A 14,341-nucleotide genomic window follows, 5' to 3' on the forward strand; every position below is an offset into this window, starting at 1 on the left:
GGTCTGGATCAGGACAGCCCCTGAGGGACTACCAGAACACCATAGAAACACCTCACATAGCGTTTGTCAGGGTTACATGGGTAACTCTCAAGTCAAGGTCGGGAAAGTACCCCGCTAGACTTAGTACTAAGAAATAATCCAGGAAAACGCACTAAGGCCAACCAATGTATGAGAAAGTGGCACAAAAGGTCACATGGGGGCAGGCAATGGCCTTTGGTGGGATCATTTGATCCGGTGATGTGTGAAGCAGTTGCGGTAGAAATACAGAAAAAAGAAATTAAAGATCAGCAGAAGAACGTGAATAACAACAAAAACGCACTGAAAAAAAAGAAGTTTGGCCTTGTTCAAGCAGGAAGCGCAGAGGCTACAGCAGAAAAGAGAAAAAATGACAGAGGAAAGATCCAAAGAAACTAAAGCCAGTGCACCGAGCTGGGAAGCAGAGCCACCCCCATATAAAATCATGATATGGGAAAGACAGCTGGACAATTTGTATTAGGAACTCGTGAAGAGGACCAAGGCATGGATGTGGAGGGGGATGTTGTGTAAAATGTAAATAAAAACAGAATCAATGATTTGCAAATCCTCTTCAACCTGTATTCATTGAATACACCACAAAGACAAGATATTTTAATGTTCAAACTGAAAAACTTTATTGTTTTTGTGCAAATATTTGCTCATTTTGAAATGGATGCCACAACACATTTCAAAAAAGGTGGGATAGTGGCAACAAAAGACTGGGAAAGTTGATGAATGATCAAAAAAACACCTGTTTGGAACATTCCACAGGAAACAGGTTCACTGGGAAACAGGTGAGTGTCATGATGGGTTAAAAAGCACATCCCCAAAAGTCTCAGCTGTTCACAAGCAAAGATGGGGTGAGGATCACCACTTTGTGAACAACTGCATGAAAAAACAGTCCAACAGTTTAAGAACAATATTTTCAATGTTCAATTGCAAGGAATTTAGGGATTCCATCATCTACAGTCCATAATATAATCAGAAGATTCAGAGAATCTGGAGAACTTTCTACATGTAACGCAAGGCCAAAACCAACTGAATGTCGTGACCTTCGATCCCTCAGGCAGCACTGCATTAAAACCGACAACATTGTGTAAAGGATCTTACCACGTGGGCTCAGGAACACTTCAGAAAACCATTGTCAGTTACACAGTTCGTCGCTGCATCTACAAGTGCAAGTTAAAACTCTACCATGCAAAGTGAAAGCCAACATCAACAACATCCAGAAACACCACCGCCTTCTCTGGGCCTGAGCTCATTTGAAATGGACAGACGCAAAGTGGAAAAGTGTGCTGTGGTCTGATGAGTCCACATTTCAAATTGTTTTTGGAAATCATGGACGTCGTGTCCTCTGGACAAAAGAGGAAAAAGACCATCCAGATTGTTACCAGTGCAAAGTTCAAAGCCAGCATCTGTGATGGTATGGGGGTGTGTGCCAAGCCACATTCTGCACGTGTTACAACAGCGTGGCTTTGTAGTAAAGAGTACGGGTACTAGACTGGCCTGCCTGCAGTCCAGACCTGTCACCCATGAAAATGTGTGGCGCATTATGAAGCGCAAAATATGACAACGGAGACCCCGGACTGTTGAACAACTGAAGTCGTACATCAAGCAAGAATGGGAAAGAATTTCACCTTCAAAGCTTCAACAATTAGTGTCCTCAGTTTCCAAACGCTTATTGAGTGTTGTTAGAAGGAAGGTGATGTAACACAGTGGTAAACATACCACTGTCCCAGCTTTTTTGAAACATGTTGCAGGCATCCATTTCAAAATGAGCAAATATTTGCACAAAACAATAAAGTTTATCAGTTTGAACATTAATATCTTGTCTTTGTGGTGTGTCAATTGAATAGGTTGAAGAGGATTGAAAATCATTGTATTCTGTTCACCGGGTTCGGGGATTGCCGCCGCGACAGACAAGGTCTCTGGTGCCTGTCCGCAGCGGCAATCACCGAACCCAGTGGTGGACACCGGAAGTAAGGGATGCCGTCAAGCTGAAGAAGGAGTCCTAGTTATCTTTGTTGGTAGGTGAGACCCCAGAGGCAGCTGACAGGTACCGGCAGGCCAAGCGTGCCGCAGCCTGTGCGGTCGCAGAGGCAAAAACTCGGGTTCTGGGAGGCCCATGGAGGAGACTATCGGTCGGCCTCGAAGAGATTCTGGCAACCGTCCGACGCCTCAGGAGGCAGAAGCAGCTCTCCACCAGCACTGTTTACGGTGCAGGTGGGGAACTGTTGACCCTGACTGGGGATGTTGTCGGGCGGTGGAAGGAGTACTTCAAGGATCTCCTCAATCCATCATCACGTCTTCTGAAGAGGAAGCAGAGACTGGGACTCGGAGGCAGACTCATCCATTACCCGGCCGAAGTCACCGAGGTGGTTCAAAAGCTCCTCGGTGGCAAGGCTCCTGGGGTGGATGAAATCCGTCCTGAATACCTTAAGTCTCTGGATGTTGTGGGACTGTCTTGGCTGACACGCCTCTGCAGCATTGTGTGGCGATCGGGGACAGTGCCTCTGGATTGGCAAACCGGGGTGGTGGTCCCTCTGTTTAAGAAGGGGGGACCGAAGGGTGTGTGTTCCAACTATAGGGGGATCACACTCTTCAGCCTCCCCGGTAAGGTCTATTCCAGAGTACTGGAGAGGAGAATTCGACCGATGGTTGAACCTTGGATTCAGGAGGAGCAGTGTGGTTTTCGTCCTGGTCGCTGCACACTGGACCAGCTCTACACGCTTCATCGGGTGCTCGAGGGTTCATGGAGTTTGCCCAACCAGTCCACATGTGTTTTGTGGATCTGGAGAAGGCGTTCGACCGTGTCCCTCGGGGCACCTTGAGGGAGTGCTCCGGGAGTACGGGGTCCGGGGTCCTTTGCTAAGGGCTATCCGGTCCCTGTACGACCGCAGCAGGAGCTTGGTTCGCGTTGCCAGTAGTAAGTCAAACCTGTTTCCAGTGCACGTTGGCCTCCGCCAGGCTGCCCTTTGTCACCGGTTCTGTTAATTATTTTTATGGACAAATTTCTAGGCGCAGCTAGGGTGTAGAGGGGGTCTGGTTTGGGAACCACAGAATCTCGTCTCTGCTGTTTGCGGACAATGTGGTTCTGTTGGCTTCGTCAAATCAGGACGTTCAGCGTGCACTGGGGCGGTTTGCAGCCGAGTGTGAAGCGTCCGGGATGAAAATCAGCACCTCCAAATCCGAGGACCCATGGTTCTCGACCGAAAAAAGGTGCTTTGCCCTCTTCAGGTCGGTGGGTGTCCCTTGCCTCAAGTGGAGGAATTTAAGTATCTCGGGGGTCTTGTTCACGAGTGAGGGACGGATGAGCGTGAGATCCATAGACGGGTCGGTGCAGCATCTGCAGTGATGCGGTCGCTGTATCGGACCGTCGTGGTGAAGAGAGAGCTGAGTAGGGGGCAAAGCTCTCGATTTACCGATCGATCTACGTTCCGATCCTCACCTATGGTCATGAGATTTGGCTCTGACCGAAAGAACGAGATCACGGGTACAAGCGGTCGAGATGAGCTTCCTCCGCAGGGTGGCTGGGTGCTCCCTTAGAGATAGGGTGAGGAGCTCGGTCACTCGGGAGGAGCTCGGAGTCGAGCCGCTGCTCCTTCATGTCGAAAGGAGTCAGTTGAGGTGGCTCGGGCATCTTTTCCGGATGCCCCCTGGACGCCTCGCTGGAGAGGTGTTCCGGGCACGTCCCATTGGGAGGAGACCCCGGGGAAGACCCAGGACACACTGGAGGGACTACATCTCTCGACTGGCTTGGGAACGCCTTGGGGTTCCCCCGGAGGAGCTGGGGAGGTGTGTGTGGATCGGGAGGTCTGGCGGCTTGCTTGAGCTGCTGCCCCCGTGACCCAACTCGGTAAAGCGGAAGAAATGGATATGGATGGATGGATGGATGTATTCTGTTTTTATTTACATTTTACACAACTTCCCAACTTCATTGGAATTGGGGTTGTCTATATATGTGTGTGTGTGTGTGTGTGTGTCTGCAGCAAGTACTAAAAAAAGTTTTGGCTTCTATGGATAGTTTCTTCCTCCATGACAATGTCCTTAGATTAAGACATTTAAAACCATAAACTTGTGCATAATTAGGGGCGTGGTTACTTGAATGACACAGTGCTGTGAGTGGCCCTTGGAAAAAACTGAATTTTTTTTTCCATTACATCAGGCTGCAGCACCTAAGTGGGGGGCCCTCCCCAAGAAAATTTTGAAAATTATATGCAATCTGGTACAATCAGTAACTAATGAGAGCTATTTCCCAGTTTCTGGTCATTTTAGTCATAAAAAGAAAAAAAAAACATTTTCCCATATTGGCAAGATGACAGAACTATAATCAACAGTCTGTCACATGGATTAGAACACAGTGTAATTACGATTTGATAAAAACCACAATTCCCATTGGACTGTTGCTGTTCTCTCTCTACATTTATCTAAACATTTGATTTATCTGATAGTGTCTTAAAATAAAACTAAAATAAATATGATTCAAGTAAAGCTGCACCTGCTGTTCATTAATTCACCCCAATATAACTTTTAGTTCTCAGGACACTGATTTGGGGTAAATTGATTCTTATTCATGTCCATTAATGATTTTTCCATCCAGTGCTGATGGCAGCATTTCTGGGAAACTCACAACTTCAGTGTTGTGGAAAACAACGCACAAACGTTTTCACATCAATATCTGACTTCTACGAGTGTGTTAAGTATTTATCATATTTTAATCACATTATTTCACGTCTGTGTACAGAAGAAACCATAAAATGTAGATTTAGTAGGCTGACACATCACGTTTCCATCAACACAGTTTGAAGTAATTCATTCCAAAAACAGAGTATGATTTGTGTGAAATAACTTGAATAACGTCAACTAACAACAAATTCAGCCAAAACCATGATATAATAAATCAAAGACTTAGCGGGAGTGTTTCAGTATAAATGATTAATAAAAGTCGGGGTGGTGTTTTGGTTGAACCAGCCCCTTTGAATTTATTCCTGGTGAACTTTAAATCATCTCCCCGCAGCAAACAACATTTCATGCATTGGTTTGTTGTTTCAACACGACGTGGAGTTCATGGTAAAATCTGTAACGACGTCTGTCATTGGCTGCTGTAACGAGCCGCGCCACGTTACATTTTCTCATTCCAGAAAACTCCCATCACTGGCGACAGGTGGAATGTGCTGAGAATGGAGCTCAAAGCTCCAGCAGCAGAGACGCTGCTAGCTGTGGACTGGCTGCGTCTGTCCTTCCTGAGCATTTTATTACACATCTCCATAATAATGTAGTTCGTTGTCCAGTTAATTGTCCAGATCATGTAAGACGTCAGTGTTCCAAGTTTTCCTTTTATTTAATTTGTGTTTAACAGGTACGTGTTAGCCTGATGACGTAGGTCCAGTTAATCCACGACTGCTGAGAAAATAAGTGGGTTGCAATTTTTTTTGATGTCGCCGCCCCAAAACAAACAATCATCAATCATTTTTTTATATAGCGCCAAATCACAACAAACAGTTGCCCCAAGGCACTTTATATTGTAAGGCAAGGCCATACAATAATTATGTAAAACCCCAACGGTCAAAACGACCCCCTGTGAGCAAGCACTTGGCTACAGTGGGAAGGAAAAACTCCCTTTTAACAGGAAGAAACCTCCAGCGAAACCAGGCTCAGGAAGGGGCAGTCTTCTGCTGGGACTGGTTGGGCTGAGGGAGAGAACCAGGAAAAAGACATGCTGTGGAGGGGAGCAGAGATCAATCAATCAATCAATTTTTTTATATAGCGCCAAATCACAACAAACAGTTGCCCCAAGGCGCTTACATTGCAAGGCAAGGCCATACAATAATCATGTAAAACCCCAACGGTCAAAACGACCCCCTGTGAGCAAGCACTTGGCTACAGTGGGAAGGAAAAACTCCCTTTTAACAGGAAGAAACCTCCGGCAGAACCAGGCTCAGGGATGGGCAGTCCTCTGCTGGGACTGGTTGGGGCTGAGGGAGAGAACCAGGAAAAAGACATGCTGTGGAGGGGAGCAGAGATCGATCACTAATGATTAAATGCAGAGTGGTGCATACAGAGCAAAAAGAGAAAGAAACAGTGCATCATGGGAAACCCCCCAGCAGTCTACGTCTATAGCAGCATAACTAAGGGATGGTTCAGGGTCACCTGATCCAGCCCTAACTATAAGCTTTAGCAAAAGGAAAGTTTTAAGCCTAATCTTAAAAGTAGAGAGGGTGTCTGTCTCCCTGATCTGAATTGGGAGTCTGGTTCCACAGGAGAGGAGCCTGAAAGCTGAAGGCTCTGCCTCCCATTCTACTCTTACAAACCCTAGGAACTACAAGTAAGCCTGCAGTCTGAGAGCGAAGCGCTCTATTGGGGTGATATGGTACTACGAGGTCCCTAAGATAAGATGGGACCTGATTATTCAAAACCTTATAAGTAAGAAGAAGAATTTTAAATTCTATTCTAGAATTAACAGGAAGCCAATGAAGAGAGGCCAATATGGGTGAGATATGCTCTCTCCTTCTAGTCCCCGTCAGTACTCTAGCTGCAGCATTTTGAATTAACTGAAGGCTTTTTAGGGAACTTTTAGGACAACCTGATAATAATGAATTACAATAGTCCAGCCTAGAGGAAATAAATGCATGAATTAGTTTTTCAGCATCACTCTGAGACAAGACCTTTCTGATTTTAGAGATATTGCGTAAATGCAAAAAAGCAGTCCTACATATTTGTTTAATATGCGCTTTGAATGACATATCCTGATCAAAAATGACTCCAAGATTTCTCACAGTATTACTAGAGGTCAGGGTAATGCCATCCAGAGTAAGGATCTGGTTAGACACCATGTTTCTAAGATTTGTGGGGCCAAGTACAATAACTTCAGTTTTATCTGAGTTTAAAAGCAGGAAATTAGAGGTCATCCATGTCTTTATGTCTGTAAGACAATCCTGCAGTTTAGCTAATTGGTGTGTGTCCTCTGGCTTCATGGATAGATAAAGCTGGGTATCATCTGCGTAACAATGAAAATTTAAGCAATACCGTCTAATAATACTGCCTAAGGGAAGCATGTATAAAGTGAATAAAATTGGTCCTAGCACAGAACCTTGTGGAACTCCATAATTAACTTTAGTCTGTGAAGAAGATTCCCCATTTACATGAACAAATTGTAATCTATTAGACAAATATGATTCAACCACCGCAGCGCAGTGCCTTTAATACCTATGGCATGCTCTAATCTGTAATAAAATTTTATGGTCAACAGTATCAAAAGCAGCACTGAGGTCTAACAGAACAAGCACAGAGATGAGTCCACTGTCTGAGGCCATAAGAAGATCATTTGTAACCTACACTAATGCTGTTTCTGTACTATGATGAATTCTAAAACCTGACTGAAACTCTTCAAATAGACCATTCCTCTGCAGATGATCAGTTAGCTGTTTTACAACTACCCTTTCAAGAATTTTTGAGAGAAAAGGAAGGTTGGAGATTGGCCTATAATTAGCTAAGATAGCTGGGTCAAGTGATGGCTTTTTAAGTAATGGTTTAATTACTGCCACCTTAAAGCCTGTGGTACATAGCCAACTAACAAAGATAGATTGATCATATTTAAGATCGAAGCATTAAATAATGGTAGGGCTTCCTTGAGCAGCCTGGTAGGAACGGGGTCTAAAAGGTTCAGGTTTCGTCTCACTGGTTCTCACCTATGTTCCACCTCTTTATCCAAATATAGTTGGTTGTGAGGTAGGCGGAGTAAGTGCTGCAAACATGGCAACACCCAGAGCCGCGATGCTGGAGCTTCAGGACGGCTCTCGACAGAAAACCTACAGGTGACGTTATGCAGGGTCTGTCTGAGTGTCTCTAAGGGTCCGGCTGCGGTGCCGTGCACGTTTCATGTGTCATTTTAAGCTAACGTTTAAACTGTGACATTTTTAATGGCGCTCCATACTGAATCAGGTTATTCGCCACATGAACAAACAGTCAGCATGCACAAACATCACACACAGACATTTAACGATACGGCGGCCACATACACAGGAACTGTTACTGTTGCGGTACCTTGATCACACGGGACAGTTCCTGCAGCATTTGTTCATAGTGGGCTTCCATACTCTGCAGGTTCCTGGGTTTGACGATGTGTTTTTGGATCCCAGGACTTCCTGCTTTATGCACCATCTGAAGGAAGTTTTTCTCCTGTACGGACACCAGAGCTATTTGTTTTATGATTTCTTACAATGTCGACGAAAGTAATTTTGTGGAAAAGTCTGACCTGAACTCCAAGCAGAAAGGTGAAGGCCAGTCCAGCTTTCCCAGCCCGAGCGGGTTCTTCCGATCCTGAACACAACACAGCGTGACGGAGCCTGGTTCTGTCTCTGCAGCTTATCAATCCTTACTGTCCCACAGCGTCAGGCTGGGATGCACACGTACCTGTGGATGTAGGTTCTAATGTACTGCGGTGCGTCGTAGTTCAACACACACTTCACGCCGCTGATGTCGATGCCTCTGGCAGCCGCGTCTGTGCTGATCAACCTTCAAACGACACGGAACATTACACGGTTACACACCACCGCTGGAATTTATCTATGTGATGATTTTACACATACACACTAACACACCAAGAAGGACCAAGAACTGCAAGGACCTGTGAGGACCAAGAACTGCATGTCTGACCTCCTGACCTGCAGTGTGGGGGGCCCCCCAGGGGACGGTCCTTGCGCCCTTCCTCTTCACACTGCAGACTTCAGACACAACATGGACAGCTGTGTCCTGCAGAAGTTCTCTGTTGACTCCGCCCTCATTGGACTCATTATGGACGACGATGACGCAGAGTACAGAGAACTAACGCAGGACTTTGTGGACTGGTGTCAGAGGAACCACCTCCTCATCAACGCAGGGAAGACCAAGGAGATGGTGGTGGACTTCAGACGCCGCCCCACTACACTCCCCCCAGTGAACATCCAGGGAAGGGACATTGAGAGAGTGGACTCTTATAAGTACCTGGGTGTTCATCTGAACAACAAACTAGACTGGACTCACAACACGGACGCACTTTACAGGAAGGGTCAGAGCCGCCTCTACCTCCTGAGGAGGCTGAGGTCTTTTGGAGTGAGGGGGCCACTCCTGAGGACCTTCTATGACTCTGTGGTGGCTTCAGCCATCCTGTACGGTGTGGTCTGCTGGAGCAGCAGCATCACAGAGAGGGACAGGAAAAGACTGGATAAGGTCATCAGGAAATCCTGCTCTGTCCTGGGCTGTCCTCTGGACTCTGTGCAGGAGGTGGGGGACAGGAGGGTCCTGGCTAAACTTACATCTATGCCGGACCACGAGTGTCACCCCCTGCTGGACGTTCTGTCTGCTCTGGAGAGCAGTTTCAGTGACAGACTCATCCACCCTCGCTGTGTGAGGGAGAGATTCAGCAGATCGTTTCTCCCGGCTGCTGTCAGACTGTACAATGAACAATGCTAGTACTGTGGTAACCATAGCAACCAGGACAATAATCATGTCATTACCTGCTGTATTTATTAGGTGCAATAATTTAACTTATGGTGCACTCAAGTCACTTTACATATATTACATTACATATTACCAGTGATGCCGGTAACGCGTTACTCTAACCTGACCACTTTTTTTAGTAAGGAGTAATATAATGTGTTAATCTTTCCAAATCAGTAATCAGATTAAAGTTACTTCTCCAAGTCACTGTGTGTTACTACTATTTTTGCATTGTGGGTCGATACCAGCATTAAACTTGCTCCGTGGGCAGGAGGTCAGGGTTCGACTGAACTGCCCACTTTAAGCGAGCTGTGAGCTTTTCATCCGCGGTTTTCTGCAGCAGCTACGACTCGTCCTCACCTCTTAAAGCGCGGTGACAACAGCACACCTGCACTGAGCTTTACAAAGACATTTTTATGCTTTTTTTTCCTCCTTTATTTAGAATTCTGAGCTGAGCCGCTCCGTATCTGCTGATAAAAACAGCTGATCCTCCGCGACGCGTCAACAACTAACACTATTTTCCACTCAAATGCACCTAAACTCTCTTTCTGAGGACCACATGATGTGAAAACACAATAAAACTTTCTTACCTGTAAATCTGGTCATGTTTGCTGCATAAATAAATATTATTCATTCTTTGTGCTCAGATGCCAAAGCAGGGGCGAATCCAGATGGAATGGGGGCGTGGGGCAGGGATGTGCCCCCCCCACAACACCCCCAGATTAAAGGTCCAGTTTTGAAGCCTTTTTTTTTTTTTTTTTTTTTTTTTTTTTACTACAGCTACTAATACTACTTATAATAATAATTTCGACAAGTAAAGTGTTTAGAGAGAATTTAAATGTTAGAAAAATGTGAGAAAGAATTTAATAGTTATTTATAAAGAATGTAGGTTAGAAATTGCAGGTTTTACTGTTAAAGTGCTGTCAACAGTTAAATATGAGGTCAAGAAAGAGGTCTTTATTTTACTTTTTATAAAACAAGTATTTATTTTCATTGAAGTCAAGAAAGGGTGACTGTAAAGTGAGTTTTGACAAAACAAGTATCATTGTCATGTTGAGGTGGCAGAGGGTTGTTGTCGGCAGCTGGGGAAAGTAACTAAAAAGTAACTAGTAATCTAACTTAGTTACTTTTACAATTGAGTAATCAATAAAGTAACTAAGTTAATTTTTCAAGGAGTAATCAGTAATTGGATTACTTTTTCAAAGTAACTGTGGCAACACTGCATATTACATATATTTATTACTTATATTTTAACCTGTCCATATTGTAAATATCAGCGTAACTTATCGTACATTTCACGGTGAAGTCATTTTACCTGATCACTCTCACATCCTGACAGTGTATATCATCCCGGCAGTGCAGCACTGAACTGAACAATAGTAGCCTCAGCTTTACTCAGTGCTTTTTTAGTTCTTGTTTTTAAGAGATGCTTGTTTGTTTTATTTCATGCCCTTCTGTCTATTCCTACTGTTCTATGCTGCGATGTGACACTGAAATTTCCCCATTGAGGGATGAATAAAGGCTTTCTTATCTTATCTTATACACACACAAATTATGGTCACCATAAATAATTCTTCATACTGCAACTTCAGCTACAGTACGATTGTTTACACATCACACAAATTATAGATTAAATGTTGATTTTCATGTAAATGTAAATAAAATATGCTTCATTTTTTCATTTTAACCCCATAACATGAGAGGAGGGTCCAATGTTTTATCAGCAAAATGATCTTTTTCAACTTGTGTCATTTATAATTTTGTAAACAGTAAAACAAGCTCGATCCAGATTCTGTTTTACACCAAAATCTCTGAATGAATCTGATCAGACCAACAGTCACTTGACAAAAACTCAGTAGGAGTAGGAGAGTAGCAGTTATGGGCAGCTGGAAAACTGCAGCGTATGTAGGTTACATCCTCTTTCAGTGTTTAATTACAAATTAATTATATTTTGTCTTTATTTGTGGACTTCCACTTGTAATTGTGTCATTGCAGAAACAGTGAAAAATTAGATTTAAAAAAAGAAGCTACTTGGAGTTCAGATGGTTAAATATTAATATCATTATTATTATTAAATGATAATGATAAATATCATTATTATAAAATGGCCATTATATTATTATTATCAATTATTACTCTAAAATTATTTCTCCAATATGATTGAAACTAAATAAATCATGTGACTAGTGGTTTTATGTAAGCGCACGTTAGAAATGGAGTGACCTGCTGACCTCCGTGCTGACAGCTGTCACAGTAACAACAATGTCATCGAGAGGTGACATTTGTTCTCAGCTCACGTGCGCACTTGAAGCTTCAGCTGGAGCGTAAACCGCTGCTCAGTCGTTCGTTAAGTGGATGAACGCTCAGCAGCAGCACCGTTAAACGTGAATGTGCTCAGATAAAAGTTTGATGGCAGAAAACAGAAGAAGAAAAAAGCAAACCAGCAGCCTGAGAGATATTTGTGTTATTTAAGGTGAACCGCGTGTGAGCAGCCCAGAAGCTGATTATAATTGTTAGCGTTTGAATTATTCCCGTGTTGTCATGTGATCACCGGCGGCGGTTTTCCTCTGTGTTATTTGGCGCCAATGAAACGCGACCTTCAGGTTGAGGTTCTGCTGAGCGACAGGATTCCCGTCGCTGCAGCACATGCACACGCACGCAGACTCACAGCTGGATTTTTCCTTTTTTGAATTCCTTCAACATCTTCTTCCTCAGTGGAGGAGAAAGTCGCGAGGAGAACTCTGCAGCTTGAACGCCACCGAACAGCCGCATCAGCAGGAAAAGCCTGAAGAAGAAGAGAAAGGAGGTCCACCTTAACATCTGCATATCTCACACACATCACAGTTTAACTCCTGCACATGGTTCTTCTTAGTGTTTGCGTTCAATAAATCACAGTCCGTGCTTCATGTCACCTGTGTGCTGTCTCCCTGGAGTTGGCGAAACAGAGAACTGGGCTGAGCTTCATGTGCAGGATGAAGTGGAGGACGAGGAGCGGCTTTTTGCTCAGCGTACACGGCACATAATACTCCTTAAAAAAAAAAAAAAAAAAAAAAAAAAAAGGATAAATGTGTTATGAGCTTGACTGACTGAACGTTTTTGTTGCTGCATGTCACAGCTCGCGTGTTACCGTCAGAGCTTCGGGGAAGTTGAAGCGTTCCTCTGTGCTGGGTGTGGCCTTGGAGCAGCTGTGGGCGGAGCTGAAGAGTCGGGGATGGTAAAGCCCAAGCTGCTGCAGCTTCTCCGGGTTCTGGGTGAGCGTGGCAGAGAACAGGAGCTTCTGCAGAGGCATCTGAGGTGGAGACAAACTGGACGGGAACAGACATGTTTTATCTCACAAATACATAATGCACAGAAACGCTCTTCATTTTTATTTTTGTTCTGTTTTATAGGGAGGTTTTCCAGGCATGTCCAACTGGGAAGAGAACCCAGTGAAGACCCAGGACACACTGGAGGGATAGTATTTCCCAGCTGACTTGGGAACACCTCAGGATCTCCCAGGAAGAGTTGGAGGACTTGATGACTAGGATAGGGAAGCCTGGGATGAGCTGCTTGGAGCTACCTAAGAGGCGGAAAATGAATGAAGGAATTCTTGCAAATGAAGCGACCATCAAAGGTTTGATTACAAACCATATTTGATTTTAATGCTGTTTGTTTTTGGGTCCCGTGTTTACAGTCTGAGGATTCTGGATGGTGGATTGGTGTGTTCTGGATTGGCTGATCTATCACTAATACAGCAGCAGCATGAAAGTGGTTCCAGAGAGGATCCAGGTTTTCATGAAGGCCACTGTGACTGATGTGGTTGGTAGAAAAGAAAGCCCCGCCCCCTTCTGGAACCAGTTGGAGACCTCTGTTGTTTTCTCGGACTCACCTGGATGCAGTGATGTGAGCCGGCTCAGTCCTCCTGAAGACCGACTTGGTTTCACCTCCTGATCTGTAGACTGCCTTCAGCACCTGACTGAGCCAAGACTGGTGCATGCTGTCAATCATCCTGTCGGCCTCGTCAATAATCTGGGAACAATAATCAATCACAGACGGAGGACTTCAGCGTTACTGTTTTCAAAAAACAACCTGACTTATCTGGGCTTTAAGAACTCACAAGGAATCGGAGGTGTTCCAGACTAAAACCAGAGTTATCATTGATGTGGTCGACCAGCCGACCCGGGGTTGCTACGACGATGTCGGTGAGACTGCGTCTCATGCCGCCCCTGGAATACAAATCACAACATACATGAATGAAATGATCAGATGAACAGGAAAAAAAAAGTGTCAATTATTTTAGAAATTGGTTGTTTCAGTTATATATCAAAGACAAACATTAAATTCCACTCTTTATTTGAATTTCTTAGATATGAAGATAAGTGACATCATCAGTTTAACATCTTTGGCGTTTGATGACAATTTGAAAGAAACATGTTACACTTTGATAAATCATTTTATAGACAAAGCAATTAAAGTACAACCCCAATTCCAATGAAGTTGGGACGTTGTGTAAAATGTAAATAAAAACAGAATACAATGATTTTCAAATCCTCTTCAACCTATATTCAATTGAATACACCACAAAGACAAGATATTTAATGTTCAAACTGATAAACTTTATTGTTTTTGTGCAAATATTTGTTCATTTTGAAATGGATGCCTGCAACACGTTTCCAAAAAGCTGGGACAGTGGTATGTTTCCCACTGTGTTACATCACCTTTCCTTCTAACAACACTCAGTAAGCGTTTGGGAACTGAGGACACTATTTGTTGAAGCTTTGTAGGTGGAATTCTTTCCCATTCTTGCTTGATGTCCAACTTCAGTTGTTCAACAGTTCGGGGTCTCCATTGTCGTATTTTGTGCTTCATA

At 44.1% G+C, this 14,341-nt stretch overlaps 1 protein-coding gene across 1 annotated transcript in view; it reads right to left on the minus strand.

Moving 5' to 3' along the window:
• Positions 1-14,341, minus strand: part of ddx51 (DEAD (Asp-Glu-Ala-Asp) box polypeptide 51) — a 65,765-nt gene that overhangs the window by 24,350 nt on the left and 27,074 nt on the right. The window contains exons 8-13 of the mRNA XM_034161710.1: positions 13,589-13,697; positions 13,361-13,500; positions 12,620-12,797; positions 12,405-12,520; positions 12,161-12,277; positions 8,428-8,529 (exon numbers count right to left, since the gene is read on the minus strand). Coding sequence (XP_034017601.1) covers positions 8,428-8,529; positions 12,161-12,277; positions 12,405-12,520; positions 12,620-12,797; positions 13,361-13,500; positions 13,589-13,697 — 762 coding nt within the window. The remainder of the gene's footprint in view (positions 1-8,427; positions 8,530-12,160; positions 12,278-12,404; positions 12,521-12,619; positions 12,798-13,360; positions 13,501-13,588; positions 13,698-14,341) is intronic.

The sequence above is a fragment of the Thalassophryne amazonica genome, chromosome 21, assembly GCF_902500255.1.
Source record: "Thalassophryne amazonica chromosome 21, fThaAma1.1, whole genome shotgun sequence".
NCBI lineage: Eukaryota > Metazoa > Chordata > Actinopteri > Batrachoidiformes > Batrachoididae > Thalassophryne > Thalassophryne amazonica.